This window comes from Mauremys reevesii, linkage group 7 (assembly GCF_016161935.1).
Source record: "Mauremys reevesii isolate NIE-2019 linkage group 7, ASM1616193v1, whole genome shotgun sequence".
Classification (NCBI taxonomy): domain Eukaryota; kingdom Metazoa; phylum Chordata; order Testudines; family Geoemydidae; genus Mauremys; species Mauremys reevesii.
In genome coordinates this window covers 99,721,146-99,742,205 of record NC_052629.1, presented here as the reverse complement: position 1 = coordinate 99,742,205, position 21,060 = coordinate 99,721,146, and the positions used below count along the sequence as shown (strand labels likewise).

At 41.4% G+C, this 21,060-nt stretch overlaps 1 protein-coding gene and 1 long non-coding RNA gene across 17 annotated transcripts in view; one reads left to right on the top strand and one right to left on the bottom strand.

Annotated features, from left to right (window-relative positions):
- CACNA2D3 (calcium voltage-gated channel auxiliary subunit alpha2delta 3) overlaps positions 1–21,060 on the bottom strand; it is an 839,197-nt gene that overhangs the window by 230,407 nt on the left and 587,730 nt on the right. For all 16 annotated transcript variants that reach the window (XR_005582636.1, XR_005582637.1, XM_039480709.1 and 13 more), the window contains 2 exons: positions 18,973–19,051; positions 8,021–8,154 (listed from right to left, as the gene is read on the bottom strand). Coding sequence is in view for 14 of the 16 variants with exons in the window: in XM_039480709.1 (XP_039336643.1) it covers positions 8,021–8,154; positions 18,973–19,051 (213 nt within the window). In the remaining 2 variants the exon portion in view is untranslated. The remainder of the gene's footprint in view (positions 1–8,020; positions 8,155–18,972; positions 19,052–21,060) is intronic.
- On the top strand, positions 8,838–14,835 carry LOC120368555. Its single transcript, XR_005582638.1, has 3 exons — positions 8,838–9,022; positions 10,591–10,672; positions 14,375–14,835. It is a non-coding gene; the product is annotated as an uncharacterized LOC120368555 (long non-coding RNA).

The following is a 21,060-nucleotide window of genomic DNA, read 5'->3' as shown; positions in this document are numbered from 1 at the left end:
CGAGCGCCCCCTCCACAGTCATGCCTGCGGCAGGTCCAGTCGTCCCGGGGCTCCGCCGGCCCAGCCTGCCGCCCCCCCCCCCGGGCTCCTCGGCTCGCAGCGGCAGGATGAGCTGGGGCCGCAGCCTTTTGCCGCCCCCCAGATTTTGCCGCCCTAGGCACCAGCTTGTTTTGCTGGTGCCTAGAGCCGCCCCTGGGTGCCCCCAGATCATCTCATCAGGGGAGGAGGGCAGGTACACACACACCTCTTTGTTTTTGTGTGTGTGTTGTCTTACCACTGTAAAAGTCACAGGACCCTTCCCCAAACCTGTGAGAGCCCAGATGAACTGCAGGAGGCCTTGGTCATCTGAGAAAAAGGCCTGTAGCTCCAAATAGGCTGTGGGTCCTGGCAGTGTTACTTCTACGGAACAGCACTACCTCCTAGGTGTGCTGTATTTGGCAGAGATAAAATGAAAAGCTGATACAGGCTAGGGCTGTATTATCTTTTCCAGGTAAATTAATCCAAGCTGGAGGGTAGCCCATAGATATTCTCCAAACACCATCCTATCTCCTCACAGACACCTGAGTTGCAGAGAAAACTCTGCAGAGCTGTGGCGTGCAAGAGACAAAGATGCTGTGGAGGTGCCTGAGCACCCATCCACCTAATGGAAAGGCTGAGATCCATGCATGAAGAATTTGCTCACCCTGAGATCAAGTGGGGTGAACCCTGGCTATTTATCAGAGATGGGAGAAGAGTCTCCAAGGATTCAAATCCCGCCGAATAAATCCAAAAGCTCTCATTAAAATTAGGATCCAGGACCAAATTTAACCTACAAAATTTAGAGTGAGCAGGTGCAACTCTCATGGGAATTTCTGAGCCATAATCTGGGATAACAGCACTTTCCTGTGAAGGGCAATGAATTGCTTGATTCTAAGGGACACTGACCTGGAAACAGGGGAGGATGTGTTTCTCTTGCCCTTCCACCTTAATTAGGGGATGAAAACAGGAAGCATCTGCCACTCCCAAGATAATTTGTCTTGGAACAGCAAGGCCCATTGTTCACAATGGGGAAGTGGCCATCTGGTGCACCCTAAAGACTCAGAGGGTTCAGAAGATAGAGACCAGGTAATAGAGACCCTCCCCTTAGGATAACAAAGTTAGTAAGAGTTGTCCCAGGGGCCTGGGAGAAGATGGGGCGTGGGAGTACCTACAGGATTGTTATCTGGAAGATTGGATTATACAGGATATTAATCTCCAAGAAAACTTTCAGGGGCTGGTCTGATGCCATCCTCTAAAATCAGCCATGCACAGACCATTAGTCTTAATCACAGGATCACTAGGGGCAGGAAAAAGATAGGGCAGTGTAAGGAAGATATGGCTGGAAAAGTAAGTACAACACAATGACAGCAGGGGCCAACGCAAAAAGTGTGGGACCAAAAAAAATGGTCATGAAATCAAATGTAATCATTTATGGGTTGTGTTAAATTCTCTTTTCACAGATGTTTATAAATGGTATTTATTGACATTCACTAATATAGTTATTTCTAATATTTACTTGCTGTGATGACAGAAGATCTTTCCACACTCGCTATGAAACATTTTAGTGGGATGCGGTACTGAAATACATAATCTACTTTCAAACTACAGGCCCTGGGCACCTTTTACCATGATAAAAATGCTAATTACATCCACTTATGATAATGGCACAATTAACTCATGCCAGAAAAGGTATTTGATGATATCTCTGGGAACAGAGTCTAGTTGAAATAGGGTAAGACTTAATTTGTATTCCTTCATAAAAGCTCCTACATGCAATGCGTGCAAAGGAAATTGAATGGCATGTAGTTTATAAAACCTCAACTTAAATTCTTGGAAAGAAAAGAGAAAATAAAAGCTTTAGACCTAATGTAACTTATGCTGTATCCATGTGTTTAATATACAGGGACTCATGTATTTTGCAATTCTGGGGCTGTGGAATTGCCACATAATTAATCCTTTGCCTTAGAATTGTACTCCAGAAACTCAGCTTCTTTTTTTCTTTTTCTTTTTTTAAAAAAAAAACAACAACAAAAAATAGTGTTTCTAGCCTGCTGGTTGCAGAGATAATCCTGAAAATGTGAACAGATTATAACGCCTGCTGGATTCTGCAGAGAGCCAGAAAAATAGTTCTGAGGGTTTGACTAGACTTGAATTTTCAGTAAACGTCTAGCACAAATCAACTGATTATGAATTAAAACATGTTAGTTCAATAATTGTAACTTTCAGTGTAGACTCTTCAGAAATGTTGGTTTCACAAGCTTTTGTTCTTAGTTATATTCAATCCTAGGCTACAGCTAAATTGAGTCCCCCACTTAATCCTGCCACTCATGGGGGGAATGAGGTGCTGAACCAGGCTGCCCGAATGGCATCATATGAGCCCGCCAGCAGTGCAAACACAATGAAAAAGCATTTACTTGAAAATAATCATAAATGAATTTTATGCCAGTGATTATTTTGAACTATACATTAGCAGGGGTTCTCAAACTTCATTGCACCATGGCCCCCTTCTGACAATAAAAATTACTACATGACCCCAGGTGGGGGAGCCTGTAGCTTGAGTCCCAACATGCAGGGCTGAAACCCTCAGACTTCGGCTGGGCCCCAGCAAGTCTAAGCCAGCCCTGGCAAACCATTAAAATGGGGGTGTGACCCACTTTGGGGTCCCAACCCACAGTTTGAGAACTGCTGCATTATAGTTCTGTGTGCCACTGGGAAGGGGTAGAAAGGATGTGAAAGAAGGTAACACTGTAGAAGGATTTAGAGACCCATACAGGGGTCAAATTAAGCCTGCTGGTGTTGACTCAAGTCAGTACTTTTTTTCTGAAGGCTGCCATCTTGTGCTTCAGACTCTACACTGTCATTAAAAAAAAGTCTTCGCCTTTATGGATACAAAAGCCATGAGAATGTGAACTGACTGCAATCAATGCAGTAATGTCTGCCTGAGCCTGCAAGAGTTAAACTGCCCGATTCATCTCAGTGTGGTCTTAACCCTGTAGTTTTTCTAAATGTCAACACTGTTAACTTTTCTACTGATGAAAGAAGAGGGAGAATCATATCATGAACAGCTGCATAAGCTCCTGTGAGTGGCATCTCATTTTGGTATCTAGAATTCAGGGCCGGCTCCAGGCACCAGCATTCCAAGCTGGTGCTTGTGGCGGCCTTCTGCAAGGGGCGGCCGTCCCCCTTGTTTTGCCCCCAAGTAGAGCACCGAATTGCCGCCGCGGGCGGGGGGGAGTCCGTGTGCCCTTAGAGCGGCAGGCGCGTTTCCGCGGCAGCGGCAATTCGGTGGAAACTTCTATGTTTAGCTGTCCGGAGGCGGCTTCAGCTAAACATAGAAGCTGCCGCTGAATTGCCGCCGCCGCGGAAACGCGCCTGCCGCCCTAAGGGCACACGGACTGCCCTCCCCCGCCCAGGGCAGCAATTCGGCGCGCTGCTTGGGGCAGCGAAAACTGTAGAGCCGGCCCTGCTAGAATTCATGAACATTAATCTGTAGATGGAGCCTAGTTTGTGAGCAAAGCTCGGGTGAATATTGCTACTCCACTTTCCCACCCTCCATTTCAAGATCTGATGTGTATTGTTCAAAGCAATGTTCCTTTGCTACACCAACCTGATGGCTAGAATTGTCAATAAACCATGCTAGAACTCTAATAAAACAACTCTTCACATTACTAGTCATTTGCCCCTTATCACATGCCTGAAACGGCCCGTTAAGTGATTAACAGTGAGGCAAATTGTAAATGTCTATGAAAATAAAAAGCCCTCTTCAGTTACACAGAGAAATGTACTACGGTGTATATATAGTGTTACGTCACTGCTGTTGTGTTACAAATCTCTGCCTGACTAGCCCACCTCTCGCAAGTCACTGTCCAAACAGAAAGAAGGTGGGATATTTATGTACATATTTTCAAACATTTTCTCTATCGGCCTCGTACTACATCCAGGTGGAATCTCTGGTACAGGGAGCCCTTTCCTTAGCAGAGAGATTCGAGGAACAACCATTGTTGACGACAGTGTCAGTGGGTCATCAGTAAGGATGCGTGTTTGTCACAGATGTCATGGAAGTCATGGATTCTGTGACTTATAATATAATATATGGAGATATACCTATCTCATAGAACTGGAAGGGACCCTGAAAGGTCATTGAGTCCAGACCCCTGCCTTCACTAGCAGGACCAAGTACTGATTTTGCCTCAGATCCCTAAATGGTCCCTCTCAAGGACTGAACTCACAACCCTAGGTTTAGCAGGCCAATGCTCAAGCCACTGAGTTATCCCTTCCCCCTGACTTTATGTGACCTCTGCAGCTGCCAGTGTGCCTGACCCAGGGGTTGCCTGAGCAGCTCACCCCTCCGCTCCCCCCAACAACAGGAGTTTGGATGTGGGGGGGCTTGGGGATGGGGTGCAGGGTGGTGCTTACCTGGGGGGCTCAGCTCCTAGCTCCATGTGCTGCCTCCACCTGCCTGGCACTGCCCCTGCAGCTCCCATTGGCCATGGTTCCCAGCCAATGGGAGCTGCAGAACTAGGGCTTGGGGAGGCAGCACATCCAGCTAGGACCTGGAGGTCGCTGCTTCCCAGGAGCCAGGTAGGGAACCTTCTCCAGCCCCCCGCACCAGCACCTCTGCTGCAAGCACCTGCGGTGCCCCTGGGCTGGCTATCCCGCACCAAGCACCTGCAGCACCCCCAGGACATCCCCTCCCCATGTTTTAGTCAGGGGTACATAGTAAAAGTCATGGACAGGTCACGGGCCGTGAATTTTTGTTTAGAGCCCTTGACCTGTCCATGACTTTTACTAAAAATACCTGTGACTAAAACACAGCCTTATTCATAAGTTTACCATGGGGAAGTGACTTCTATTCTGATTTGAGCTGTATGAAGCAATTATCTGAACCATAGCTTTTACAGTAGGGGAAATTTCGAGCAAAACATTGCACTCTGGCATATTTATATGAGAGAGAAAATTTTCATCATGAAAATTGACAGTGGCCTCGATTGGCCAAATTTCACCCTCTTTAAATCCACAAACCCATTTTCACTTGCATTGACAAATTGTAGCTGGACATAGAGTCATCAAAATGTACATCTGGAAGGGAACTCAAGGGCCATCTGGTCAATCCCCTTGCCCCACATTGAGGCAAGATTAAGTGTACCTAGACCATCCTTGGAAAGTGTTTGTCTATCCTGTTCTTAAAAACCTCCAACGATAGGGATTCTACAAACCCCTTAGGAAGTCTATATCCTCCTTTGAAAACTACTCATTCACAATATCACACTAAATGAACCGCCACCCTCGAGTAGTTACATACTTGTTATCAATCCCTACTCAGGCATAACATTACGGCTGGTTGCCTAAAATTAGGCACATATACGCAGAGAGTCACCTGTAAGCGGCTCTGTTTTCAGAAGTGCTGAGCACCCACTTCTCCCATGAAAGTTGATGTACCAATAGCAAAGTTGAGGACCTGGCCCTGGACTTTCACACAGATCTAGTTTTGAGAATGGGAATGTCCTTTACCAGGCTCCTTCTGCACTATTTTCCCAGGACTTGATTTATGGTTCTTTCCATTTATCCTCTTCCTATATAGTCTCACTGATGATTTGGGAAAGAAAGAGATTTACCCTATAGCACTAGGCACAATGGGGCCCTCAGGCCTTACCAAAATATAAATAACTACTAATCAAATTAATCAGAGTCTGGGGTGGGAGGAGAGCACAGAAAGCAGAGCTTTAAAGTGTTTTATTTTGATTGAAATAAATCATCATTCCTTCGGATTAAGATAGTTCTTTATTCAAGAATGTAACAGCTCAACTGTTTTTATTTTTCCTTATTTCTCCTCCAAACTGCTTCTCTAAAAACTCACTCTACTGTTCTCAAGTAGGTATTGCATTTACTCCCTCATGTTGTATTTAGTTAGGATTATAAACAATGTAAGTGGACTTGGAAGGATTAAATTTTTATCTGTAAGTGTCAATAAAGGTCTATTTCTCAATACACACACAAACCGATGAAAAAACATTTCCATCAATAATCTAAATTTACACACAGGCAAAGAAAGAAAAATGCTGCTTGCGAACATATTAGCATTTGACTTAAGGCTATTTACTTTGAATTTTGACATATGATGTTGACAATTTGTGTTTTAACTGTTTTAAATAGGAATCTACCAAATTCGCGGCCATGAAAATTGTATTGCGGGCCATTAAATCTGGTCTCGCCATGAAAACTGGTCTTTTGTGTACTTTTACCCCATACGATACTATACGGTAAATGTATACAAAAGTACACAGCATTTGTCAGACCAGGGGTCCTGACCCAAAAGGAGGTTGCAAGCCTATTGTAGGGCAGGCCGTATTATTGCCACCCTTACATCGGCACTGCCTTCAGAGCTGGGTGGACGGAAAGCAGCAGCTGCTGGCTTGTTTGGGTTGCAACAAAACACACTCTTTATCCAGGTTAAAGAGACAGAGGATAAGGAAGAGAATTGACCTCTAAGACATAACTTACATTGACTACTTAAAGCATAAGAGACGAGGGGGGGAGGGGGAAGAGTGGGTGGGAGAGAGAGAGAGAGAGAAACATGTATAAGAATGAAAACAAAACACTTTAGATTCTACCAGCTCTCTCCCTATTTCAGAAAATGTTTTGCAGCAGGGAACTTTGAGGCTCTATGTAATTTTTACCCTTCTCACCCTAATGTTTCAGTGAAGAAAAGGAGGAGTGCAGATTAATCATGCTCTTAAGTGCTATTTATTGGTAAAACAGGAAATAGGAAATACGTTGATTACATCCAAACAACATTTCCAAGTGGGGCTATTTTGTTTCTCTTTGGTAACTATAGATGCTCATATTTGTTTTATATTATTTTATTCAAGACCACAATTCAGATAAAAAGAGGAAGACAACCTAAAACTGAAATAAACCAGCATTTCAATTATTTTTTCTGGGACATTTTTATGATGATTTTACTTTAAACTTGCTGGAGGCTCAAAAGCCTGGCAAAGTTTAAAGCTTCCCCTCCCCCCCACTCCCTTAAAAAAAGGGGGGGTAGACTAGGGAGGGAAGGTTGAGCTCACCTGATAGGGTTTTCTCAGTTTGCCCAGTTCTCATCAGGGTTGAAAAACAGTTAAAATAAATGAACAGCTTTGCAGCTGCTAATCTGTGATTTCTACTCATCAAAACCAATATTTGTAACCATTTCACACTAAATTAAGAACATTTGCTGCAACTCTTGTTATATGGAGTGCTTCTACAATATGTTACTCCCAATTAGGTAAATGAGGAAAAGAAAGAAAAAAAAGGTTAAGCAAGCTACTGAAACCAAACAAAATGAATCTTTATCTGGGTCAGACACAACTTGCTAAAAAATATGATCAGTAAATGAACAGTCATTTCAAAAAAGAAAATCTGCATTAAATCTAATGTTTTTCAGGTGCTGAACCTGAAAATTATACATCAGTAAGGTAACCAAGCCATCTACCAACCAGAACAAAAAGGATTTGTCCTATTTTAATATGTAACATGTACAACATTTTCAATATTCTTCAACTGAAAACATCTTAGTAGTCACCTAGTCATTGGCCTACCTCTGTAGAATAAAATATATTAACGACTATTGCAGAAGTCTCATTAAATGTAGTTTGTAGTTAAATTTACATTCATTTAAAGGCAGTTGGAAAATGATGATTACTCCAAGTTACTAATCTTTATGTTACTGGTCATGTCTGACAACCAAACTGCACATTTGCTGATCATAAAGGCAACAGTGACTGTTACTTTTTGGGTCTGACCTATGCATTCCTACAATATTTAAATGTATAAACACCTACTAATTGCTGTAAGTGGAATTAGTTAATTTAAACCTTGTAAAACTTAACCCCCACCTAGTGACAGTCAAAGGACAGAAAGATGAACAACTACTACTGTTAACCACAATGGCAGGTTTATATCTAACTCCTCATCTTCTTCTGTGAGCACGTGTTTTAAGTGCTTTCTCATGCAGACTTACAGTGCTGTCGATATATGCTTCAGTCCATACCACATCATGCTCTTGATCAATAACCTTTGGTCGGCTAAGAACATGGAGGTATTCCATGACGTTCTCCTGCACGTCAGCTAATGTAGAGATCTGAGTAAAAAACCCTGTGAAAACACACAGATTCCAAGTTATGAGGCTGACAGAAGGAATTAAGGAAGATCCCAACAATAAATATGATGCATGTTATGTCTGCTGTGTTTTCTGTTTAATTATCTCCAAAGGATACATGCAAAAGGACCATCTTTGATGAGAAGCAGCCTTGTCCAGTATTAATTTGTGAAAGCAGAAGTCTGTGAAACAGTGTGTCAGTCTTGAAGGGCTCAGTTCCTGAGACTGTTATACACCATTGCACATCTTATCCTAAGTGTTTGGTTCCAAGACAGTTTTGCAGTTTCATGGTAAAGTAGAAGTTATGGGATTTTTCTTTTCATAGTAAATACTTAATAAAAATTAGAACTGTGTTCACTCTTTACAACATTATACCAAACCATGCAAAACTTATCTAGCCCTGGTCTACACTACGAGTTTAGGTTGAATTTAGCAGCGTTAGATCGATTTAACCCTGCACCCATGCACACGACAAAGCCATTTTTGTCGACTTAAAGGGCTCTTAAAATCAAATTCTGTACTCCTCCCTGACAAGAGGATTAGCACTGATGTAACCCCTTTGGGGTTTAGAGAGCATGGCCCCTTTAAATTTTTTTCCCAGGAGGGAAGGGGAGAATAAGAAAAAAGGAGGGAAACTCCAGGGGGCGGGTCTGGAGCTCCAGGGAGGGAGGGAGAGAGGCAGTCTGCAGGCCCTGGGAGGAGGAAGCAGGGAGAACTTGCCTGAGGCCTGGGAAGGACAGGGCAGCCGATCGGGGACACCCCGGGACAGGAGTCAGGAGGAGCCCTGTACCAGGGAGGAATCGCCCGACAAGGACAAGCCGGAGCTGGGCCCAGTATCACAGCTGCCCAGAGCTGCGTGGGGCTGTGAGTACTGGGGCTGGTGACTCTGCACTGGGAACAAGGAGGGAGGCTGTAGCTAGTTAAGTGGGGAGGGGGTTGCTCTGTGGGGTTTTGCACAGAGCAGCAGAAGAGGGCACTGGAGGGGTTTGCTGGGGAGAGTTCACTGGCGCCGAAGATGACCAGGAGCACCCAAGACACACCACCAGACTGGGACTTTGCTCAGGCCTCCTGAACTCTGTGTGCAGATACATTGCTCAGTGTCTGCCCGTCCAGACTGTGCTCCCACTGGGCCCGCGGGGCCTTGGTTTGGATGCAGCCCTGTTTTACTGCTCCCCCTATATTTCCCCTTGTTGTTTTTCTCCACTCATCCCTCTGTAAATAAATCTCTCTCTTTGTTACATCCATTGTACTTTTCCTGTGGGTGGGTGTGTTCACTCTGGGGGGTTTGGAACAGGTGCCCCTGGGGTGGAAGAGATTTCTCCTGCTGCATTCCTGTGCGCGCCATCTCTTGGCCAGAGCTGCCTGCAGAGCAGACTCCATCTTGGCCACGAGGGCGCTAAAGTTACACTGAAATCAACCCTGCTCGGTCAAATTTGGGGTAGTCTTTGCTAACTTGCAAAGGCAAGGAGCTGCTGCTGCTGTGTAGCAATGCAGTACCGCGTCTGTCAGCAGCACCCAGGAGATGTACGGTGACGGTGAGCTGAGCGGGCCCCATGCTTGGCGTGGTATGTCGTCTGCATGGGTAACCCGGGAAAAAAGGCGAGAAACGATTTTTTGCCATTGCTTTTATGGAGGGAGAGAGGGAGGCCTGACAACATGTACCCAGAACCACCCACGACAATGTTTTTGCCCCATCAGGCATTGGGAGCTCAATCCAGAATTCTAATGGGCGGCGGAGACTGCAGGAACTGTGGGATAGCTACCCACAGTGCAACGCTCCAAAAGTTGATGCTAACCTCGGTACTGTGGACACACTCTGCCGACTTAATGAGCTTAGTGGGGACACACACAATCAACTGTATAAAATCAATTTCTAAAAAATCGACTTCTATAAAATCGACCTAATTTCGTAGTGTAGACATACCCCTACTTTCAGGTGTCAGTTTACATAATTGAAATGGGGTCAAAATGGGGAAAAAATAGTAGTGGTACTCCACTCCAGATCTGTGTACACTCTCAATCCTGTGTGGCATGGAATGTGAATAAACTCCTGATTCCATAATACATTCTTTGCAAATGGCAGGGACCAATGAGAATAGAATCAGAATCACTTGGGTAAATAATCAGAAGTTTGAATCATAAGCCTTGAAACAGGACTCCTCCTAAAGGCAGTATCCTGGCAGCAGTGAAATGGGGAAGGCCACAGCCACCTACACTGTCACCAGCTTTATTCCCTTTCAATGTTCAAATGCAAAGTATCCTTGCATGTCCTTGCCCTGCCAATCCCATGTAATCCAAATATGACAAAGGCCTGGAGCAACTCCAAGGCCACAGTCTTGCCCAGACTACTGCATGTGTTTACCCAAATTTACCCTCATCTACACTACTGTGTCTGGATCTCCATTCATCACCAACCCTCTTCTCTACTACAGGAGGACCGATGCCTAATGGACAGGAAAGAGGCATTACCACAACGCCTGATCTTTGAAGGGTTGGAGAACCAGACTTCAAATGGTAATAGGCAGCTGGAAACAACTGTTGAGCTGTATTTATTAGAGAGAGACAAACCAGATTGGATACAATAACAGACCGAAATCTTCCATTGAAGTTCCAAGGGGAACTTTTGACGTCTCAGAAAGCTTGATTACCATTTTTTCCTTCCTCATTTTTGTGACCTTTAATATTTTCTAATTCCATCCAGCATCGGAAGTACAAAGTCTGAGATGTCTAGTCAATTACCAAACCTAAAGGTTTTTGGATATGTGTAGTGTTGTTGCGGTTATAATGGGGGTCTGGGACTTACAACATCTCCGCTTGCTATGTGATTGTAGATATGACACTTACAGTTTCTTCATCTTTAACATGGGTTTCATTTATGCTATCTACCTCACAGGGTTGTTCTGAAGCTAAACTAAGTAACATTTTAAAAGCATTTTCAGATCCTTGGAATTACAGTATTTCACAAGGTTTTTATACATTTCTATCATTAATATATCAAATTATTTATGACAAGTGTTTTGATCCACTTCTCTTTCATTGTTGGTTGCATTTGATAACTCTCTGGCCATTATAAATATAATGCATGTGAGGCTCCCTCCTGTAGATATTAAATAGTACACAGGAGTGAAAGACTGTGTCAGTTCCCATAGGTGTAATGGGATAATAGTACCCCACAGGTGTGTTGTGAGGATGACTACATTAAAGGTTGTTAACCTGTCAGATACCATGGTAGAGAGTGCCATAGATATTTGTGCTAAGAAAAATCAGTAACTCAGACTACTTCAGCCATCCATAATAAGGCATTTCACCTTATTGGTGACCACAAAATACCTCACTCTTCAATGTAAGGTCCTAGACTGTGTCTCGCCCTTACACAGCCTGCCAGAATTGCAGAACCTGCACTAGGGAGAGATGCAGAGGCTGCTCCCCCATAGAACCTACTCATCAGAAAGGAATTTGGAAGCAGGGACAGCCGAGCTTGATGCTCCACCAATTGCTAAGCATGGGAAGAATACATTGCCCTCTTAAGTGGGGGAAGGTGGCCGAATGTGCTTCCCTTCCTCCACCCCAAACAAGGAGCTCAAAGAGAGATCATGATTCTTTTAGGCAGATTTCACCCACTGCTCCTCTGTGAGGCGCTGTATCTCTGCACCACCCCTTACTATCGGCTTAGTGCTATTAGCATGATCTAGCCCAGTGTTTCTCAACGACTGATCTGTGGACCGGTGCCGGTCCTGGAGATCTCCCTGACACAGTTTAGGGAGGCAGCAAGATGGTCCCTGGTATGAAAAAGGTTGAGCAACATTGATCTAGCCCACACTGAAGGGCCAACTCCACTCATCTTTATGGTCAGAGAGAGTCAGCAAGAAGACAAAACAGTACAAAACAACAAATTCTTGACTAGACAAACATTGTAGCCAATCATAACTCACTCCTCTTTAAGGGACCAAACTTTCGAGATGCTGAGGGCACTCAGCGTCTTGCAGGATAGGGCCTTATTATTCAATGTGCCAGCCAATAATCCATGTGTCATTTGATAAAAATATGGCATGTTTCCATATAATTCCTCCTCTCTCCAGACCATGAAATTATAGCACTTACATGAACAGAGCAAAGGTGTATGATGATGCAGCTCATTCTACATATCAGCAATATGTGGATATGAAATAAGGTAAAAAAAAATTTCTTTGGTGCATATTTTCAATACTCAATCAGCAAAGACAGATGGGACACTTACATTTCTCTGAGTGCAAAGCTCTGATAAATTTGGTCACCATATCAGTGAATTCTCATTCTTTCAAATATTTTAGCTTTTGTAATTTAACTTTAACTCTGCGTTTCCTGGCATTTTATGGTTTGGGGAGTTGGGTTTGTTTTAAATTGTATTTACTAATTAAAATGTTCTCTAAGGATATTAACTTACTGAAACATACTCTCTGCCTTAAATTTAACTTTAAAGAAGATTATTTGTTTTTGGTCTGGGTTTCTTGGAGCTTTTGAAGCCTAGCAGCTTAACGACTGACTCAATCTTAATTGGGAAATCTGTTCTTGGGAAAATTACATTCTGTATAAATGGTGGAAAGAAAGAAAAGTGTACTGTTATTTCATGAGTTATTGATTGAGATTACTTTTGGGAAAAGCTAATATGTATATTAGCCTTTCTGACATGCTGACCTCTCCATTTTTGTGGTTGCAGAATCTCTGCAGTAAAAATGTGGGCTTTCCCTCCCTGTCAGCACTAACACACATTTCATTATCTAGCCCTTTATATTGCGTAAAGGTCACTACATACTTAAAATCTAATTACTTATCTATATAAACAATTTATGTGTGGAACTCAATAAATAAATAAATAAATCCAAAACATTTTGGTTTATAAGACCTTTCATCAAGGACTCTGAGCACTGTACAGTTGTGGGTAAGTATTTTTATTTTACAAGTGATAGCCTAAATTTTCAAAGGTGATTTTGAAATACCTCAATTTTTGAGCGTTCACCTTGAGACATCTTAAAAAGGGAGATGCTCAGCATGTTTAAGGTATCTCTGGTTGGGCACTCAAAATAACTAGCTATTTATGGAAATTTAGGCAGGTGAGGCGGATCCACAAATAAATTAACTAACTTTATCTCCATCTCCTTCTTTTAAGACAGTGTGTCAGTTGCAGCTGAGGTAAAATCCACCAAAAGCAAAACTAAATTATGCTAAGGAGCATACAAACCCTTTTAAAAATGTGCTGCTATTTCTAAAGCCTCTGGGTAGGGGACTTAAAATAGGGAGTATTTTCCCCCACATATATACCCCTTTTTAAATTTTGTAATTGTTTTCCTGAATAAGCCTTAAAGAGCATAGTTTAGTCATGCTTTTATTTTAGGTATTTCCACATGACCTTGAGTTATTATTCCAAAATATATAATGTATTATGTTATGCAACTTCCTTGTATGTTTCTTAATTCTTTGTTTTATATAGTGTATAGTTTATATGAGATTATTACTATTATGTATTATTTCGAGATAGTTCCTAAGGACCCAATCAGGGATCGGGCCTCAGTTGTGCTAAGCACCATGCTATGAGCAACATATGACCAGCTCTGCTTCCACAGATTTTAAGAGGCCATTATACATTAGATCCCTGAACAATTAATAAAACTAGAAGCAGATTACTGACTAGAGTAGAACCTCAGAATTACAAACACCTCAGAGTTTCTATGCGGAAGAAAAATGCTGCTTACTCTTTATTTTTTTAGTAGTTTACGATTAACACGGTACTGTATTGTATTTGCTTTTGGGGGGGGGGGGGCGTCCCTGCTGCTACTTGATTCCATACTTCCCGTTCCAAATGAGGTATGTGGTTCACCGGTCAGTTTGTAACTCTGAGATTCTACTGTATCATAAAAAACCTTTATGTGTATATTGCCTAGGACCATGGAGAGTTTCTTATCCAACATTGTTTTTCTTTTCCACATATTTTCAAGTCAGAATTACAGGATATCTTGAATGTTAAATTGCTATTAAAATTACTACTTTGAATATTCATTTAACAAGTTTCTGAATTTCTATGACTACAGCATCCCTCACTCACAAGTCCTGATGCTACCTTTGGGATAAAGCTTGCCTCCATAGAAAGTCAGCATAAGCTTGGGTGCCTCATACAAGGTTTTTATGTCACTATGTTTCAGATAAAATTGACTTTGCCCTCTCTTTTTCTTTTTTATGCAGAAAGAGAAGAACACTAACTCCTGGAGGTCGGTGAAGGAGGGAACAACAGACATGACCCACACTAACCCAACGATAATTTAAACAACAATCAACAGGGAATCGTGGTATTTTGCACCAGCTTTTTTTCATTTTAAATTTGTGCATACAAGATACAGGGCCAAAATAGTGAATGACAAACATTTTCCTACTAACTTTATTTTGCAGATAACGAAGGGATATGTTTTGGTATTGCCAAAATCCCTTTTATGGCAATAGAGATATCCAGTTAAGGAGATTATTCTTGTATATACCCTATACCAATATACAGTACTCACTCTTAAAGATACACAAAGAGGCATACACATACACACACACACTTGACATTTCTAAGATTCCCATCACTGTGGTATCTAGGCATCATAACACATGTGAAGTGCTTTATTTCTTGTTGGAATAGTGCATCATACTCCAAAGGATCTGAACAAAACTGTATAATCAAAATAATTTTTCATGACATAAGCCAGTGTTGTAGATGGATATGGGGTGGAAAATTGAGATGAAAAGTGTGTTACGGGGCTTAACCAAATGCATTTAATCAGCTAAGCCCAGCCTATTAAAATTATTGACCTTTTAAAAAATGTCTTTTTGTAAGACTTTTTGTTAAGAAATGTAATTTTTGATTGATAATAGGAAGTAGCTGAGGACTGGAGTCATAGCTGTAACCATATACATTCTCTTTATTTCCTTTTGTGGTGGTCTTCTCAAAGCTGGGTTTGAGTTTGCACTGTAGGCTTTTGAATGTTTAGTCTCCCTTTTAATGTGTTTTTAGACTTCGTGGCTCATGTTAAAAGCCTGCAATTGGTTTATAATTTCCATGGAATTATAATTAATACTAGAATTAGCTGCCTATTATGAACTTTTGGCTCATTCTTTCCAGGTAGCATTGATTTATTTACTTTCTTCCTAGACATAGTAGTTTTCCCTGAACTTTAGCTTCCACTACAATAAAGTGTAATGAGTTGCCACAGCCTGAGTGATGGAACTCTCCAAAATTTTTGCATACTTGTTTAAATATTTATTTTTGCATTTTCTCTCTTGTGAGTTATTACACTAGAGTTAAGACCAAGGGGAGGCAACGTTGCTATATTGCACTTTCACCAAGTATTTGGACTGTTTGATTATTTGTGTGTGTAATACTACCATATGTCACAGAAGGCAATCCTTATTTGAATCACACACTCATCCATTATATGAAACTGTTATCCAGGGGATTTCAGCTCCTCCTCCTTTAGACTTTGAGGTTTAACCAGGAAATAAAGAGTTATGCACTGAAGTCTTTGAGCACAGCTGCTAAGCCTATGCAAATTATACCAGATAAACCTTTGCTTTAACTTACACATTCTTACACCTCTGGCTCCTTGGTACGTAAGTTATATCATCTAAGATTCATTTACACACATAACTAATATTTTTTTAGGAAATAAAAGTCCTTCCAGGAACTATATGCCATTTCATAAGCCTGAACATGATGTTTCATAACATTATTTGGTTAAATATTAAATATAATTTGGGTAAATGATTATCCTCTGAAATTAGACTTCCTTTCCATACTGCTATTATCATAAGATAATAGTGATTTTCAGCCAAATGACCACCAGTAGCATTAGACCCCAAACAGCTCAAAACGACAAACTATTTTCAACAGTGCACTGTGTACTTGACAAGAAATGTGTCCCACCTTCAGGTCACGGAACAAAATGGGTGCAGTGTTCTTGTAAGGAATACAGGATTAGAACCTAATTTCCTGGGGTAGGGACTAAGGAGGGTATTCTTCACTGCACTGAAGCTGTAATGCTCCCCAGCAGAAGGGGCTTCTCAACAAGGTGAAAAACATGCGTAACCATCTCTATGCCACTTGCTGCAAGAGCCCACAGTGCTGGAGGTGTTGGGATGCTGCTGCTTATGTACGGGTTGTAGCTGGTGCTTCCTACACCTCCGCTATTTCCTAATAATAAAACAGGCCATGAAGCTGTTCTTATTGAGGCACAAGTTGGGCAAACCCTCAGGACTGCTAGGCTCCCATCAACCCCAAAATAAGGCAGGCACAAGCCCCTCTTCCTTTGTCCATTCACCAGGCTCTGTGCTGGGGCGGAGATGAATCCCCTCTTTTGTCCTCCTCTGTGTTTTGTAAAGGGCCAACCACACTGTTGGTGCATAATTAATAACAAACATTCAAAAGAGGGGCTGTCAAATGATTAACTGACATACTTTTATCATATAAATATTTGTTTCATGCCCTCTGTTTTGTAAGTAACCAAAACTTTAAGGCCTATCTTTATTTTTACAGCTGGCTGACTTTCTGTTGAATGTGAATGTTGAGGGAGATGCAGTGGCTGCATACTTTAAAACTTGGCAAGTTGAGTATTGGGAAACTTTACACCTTTGTTCACTTCAAGATCCTGGTAAAGCTCCATTTTTATTTTTTTATTTTTTTTAACTTCATGTGCAGTTGCTTACAGAATAATGGGGAAAATAATTGTAAATTTCATAAACCATTCTACTGGGGCTTTGAGGTCTTGATTCTTTTAATGTATTTAAAATGGTTTGCTGCTTAGCCTCATTAAGCCCATACTCCCTCAAGATATGCCCTACTTATGCACAAAATGTAGCAGAGAAATGTGTGTGTGGGATGGGGGGGGAGGTGTCTCATGGTTTCACCATTAGATTCCAGAAGTTAAATAACTTTTGCAAGGTGGTATGAATTTCCCTAGTGATCCTTTTCGAAAGAAAGGATTTTGCTGTCCACAATGCAGTCAGCTGGAAACCTTGCAAACAGCCTTCATCTATGCTGTGCTTCCAAGGGGAAAATCACTGCAAGGAAAATTGATTTTAGGGCCATTGACCTCAGTAACAACAACACGCTTTGGCCCACCCATGCAAGAAGTAAACTGCAGTGCAGTCATTCAGCCAATCTGCAGATCGCCTTTACTAGGTTTCTCTTCTCCCTTAGCTGTAATATGTCTTTTCACTAAAGAACTTGGCTGAACCAGAGCTAAAAAATCTAAGGGAAAGTTCTGAATCTCATGTAACTTGAGCTGAAGATGGTTGTGCTGCTTCCTACAGTATCAGATCCTAGACTATATGAAATTAATTACAGATCAGAGATGGAAGACCTTAAGGTCACGGAGCAAGTCATATAACATGCAATCTGAGGCAAAAGTCTATGGAGGCAATGATAATTAAAATAAACTTTTTAGATGACACCTATGGGCCAGATTCTGCTCTCATTTACACAGGTGTAAGTCTGGAGTAGTTTCATTAGCTTCAGCAGATTTTATGCAGATTTACCCAGGTGTGAGAGAGAACCAGATTTGACCCCCTCTGGTTTAGAAAAAGGCAAACCTACAATATTGTTCCATCAGAGTATACAAAAGCAAAGTGATGGGGAAGTCTATTGTGATTGCTGCTAGTGATGGTGAAGAAGATGGTGCATTTTCCCTTCATCAGGAATGAGACGTACCAGATGAACTAGTCAGGCAGCTCCTATTGCCTGGCCATAATTTCTAAGTTGCTGTGCTTAGATCTTTATGAAGCTATAGTGCTGTACTGTCTACAAAGCTAAAGCATTTGGTTGATTAAATTGTCTTCAAAAAGATGCTTCAAAGGATTCCTATACAATGACTAGAACTAAATTATGGTGTAACATTAGCTGATTAAGACAAGACTTCAAACTGAGTAATTCCAATCAGATGGACACAACAGTGGTTAAAGCAATAATGTCTATGTGCATAGTGCCTGATGTGAGTCATCATAATGTGATGAGGCACAAAGAAAAAACAAAATGACATAAGTTTTTTCCAAGAATACAGATAAAGGAAAATTGACTTAATCAGTGATTTCTAAATTATTATTATTTACAGTACGCAGTGTTGTAGCCATGTTAATCCCAGGTTATTACAGACACAAGGCGGGTGAGATAATATCTTTTATTGGATCAACTTCTGTTGGTGAAAGTGACAAGCTTTCGAGCTTACACAGAGCTGTGTACACCTTGACTCTCTATTATATATAGTGTCCATCTCTCACATGTACTATTCTGATCACCATTACTATAAGTACATGAACACCTCATACCCTCATGTATTTCTCCTCACAAGATACAAATCTCTTTTTCCTATTTAGATTGAGAGTTCTTCAGGGGAGGGATGTGGTTTACTATAGGGTTGTACAGTGCCTAGCACAATTCAGCCCTAATCTCAGTCGGAGTCCTATGTACTACTCTAATACCAATAAAATAATAGTAATGGTGAAGGAGCTTTTCAGTTGAAGCTAACCCATTGTGAACAAAGCAGAAATTGAAAATCACATCTGTGGAATATTTTAGGTGCATTTTAATTAACCATCAATGTATATCAAACTGGGTATATTTTTAAGTCTGCATACTCTAGATATGTTTTCATAACCAAGCCTATCTGCCTGAAAAACCAACCAATCCCCTCCAAATGGTTCACCTTAAATAGTTGGCAATGAGATAACTCTTGTGACAAGACTGAAAACTTGTACAAAGCTTAGCATGATACCTTGAAAATAAGATTTCCAGTTACAGAAGGTAAACCAACCTTTGTTAGCACAGGCCATCCATTTGAGGTTGTCAGCAAAAGCAGCTTCTCTTCCGATCAGATAGGTAAACATGCGAACCTAAAAGTACAATACAAGAGATTAACTCACTTAATACTACAGTTCCATGCTTAAAGCATTTGCAGTTTAGCCATTTTACATATGTGCAGTTCACATGTGTAGAAAAACATCACAAAGGTTTAAAGGATTGCTAGTTTAAAAATCTATGCCAATAAGATATTTATGACATAGTGAGTTTCTTTGTTCTGTTTAACAAAGTGGCTTATCACTGTGGATGTTTTTAATATCTGGCACTTAACCAAAGCCATAAGTAAAGATAAAAGAAAACAAGTTAAAACTATTGGTACATAATATGAAGTCACATGTTTGAGATGTCTGTTGTGCAGTTGTGAATTTAGAAGGCTGCTCTGTTCTTGGGGTTGTATTTTAATAATTAAATACATCATTGCTATAGATGTGGGAACTTGAAACAACCTGCTGGCAAATCCTCTCTGTCTTTCAAAAACAATGTATACACAGCGGTAGATATACACGCGACACTGATGATATCCAGGTGGTAAATTGCAGAACCATGTGACAAATTACTTTGACCGTCCTCCTGAACTCTGCCCACTTATTCATCTCACTGATACTACTAACGTTTCAATTTTTGTGCAGCTTCAAACAGCTGCCATTTAAATGTAAAATAAAATAAAACCAACCCAGTGAAATGATTCCCTCTCTTCAAACACATTCACTCAAATTCTTCTCTCTAAATTATTATTTATTTAATATAGATACTTAAATGATTTCCATTATCTTACTAGCTGAGTGCCTCGCAAACATTAATGAATTTATCCTCACAATACTCCAGTAAAGCATGAAACATCATTTTACAGATGGGGAACTGACAGAGGGATTACATGATTTCAATACAGTCATGTAGGAAAACTGTGCCAAAGCTCTCCTGAGTCCAACGACTTACCCTTTGGAAACAATATTTTCCCCTCAATTTTACTCACTCCCACTTCTAACATCTGATGCATTTTATTTTGTAATTCTTTGTACTTCTCTAATGGCTTTCAAATTGCAAATATAATGCAAGCGTATTTCATATGTTAATGAGGTCTGACAATGCCCCAGTAAGTTAGGTATATTATTATTAGTGAGGGACGAAACTTTTGTATTAAAACACCAAAACAGGTGAAACTTCCTGAAACTCATCTGTTTGCATTTTTGATGAAACCCCCAAACTGACAAAGGCTGGCCAGGGACCCATAATCTCCACAAATCCAACCCTTAAAAGGAATCAGTTCTCTCTCCCACCCACTATCATTTTCTTTGTGCCTTCCAGAGACAGGAACTGCTACTTTCTCCCCCAACATTAGCACAGGATGCTTATATCAATCTCCTGGTTTCTTCAGTAACCCATTCATCCTCATCTTCTGTCTTTGGGATGCCAGCAAGACAGGCCTGGCTCCACACTAGACTTACAGAATATCTTCAGGGAAGCAGAAAATGTGCCCGCTTCCAGACCATAGAGTTACAGCCCTGAAAACGATTGATCAGTGCTCACAAACAATGCCTTCCTTCCTTAACTTAATGACTAGAGTATTTTTCCCTTAGGACCATAACAAAAGCCAAACAGGAAAGAGAACATTAGAACACCTGGTACTTTTTCTTGACAGAGACTCTACAGGAGCTTCTTCAGTTAGTCTCTCACTTGCAAACAGCTTCCCATAGCTCTTATCAAGCCATCAAAATCAGGCTTAAACCGATTTTTAAGAGATTATAAATGTAGAGTAAGAACACAATGTCATAGAATACTGTATATTCCAGCGTATAAGATGACTTTCTATATTAAAAAACAACCCCCAAAAATCGGGGGTCGTCTTATACGCCAGGTATAAACGGCGGGCGGCTGGGATTTAAAAGGCTCTGTGCTCCCCACCGCAGCGGGCAGCCCAGAGCCCTCTGACTCCCCGCCGCGGCTGGGATTTAAAAGGCTCTGGGCTCCCCGCCGCAGCGGGCAGCCCAGAGCCCTCTGACTCCCCGCCGCGGCTGGGATTTAAAAGGCTCTGGGCTCCCCG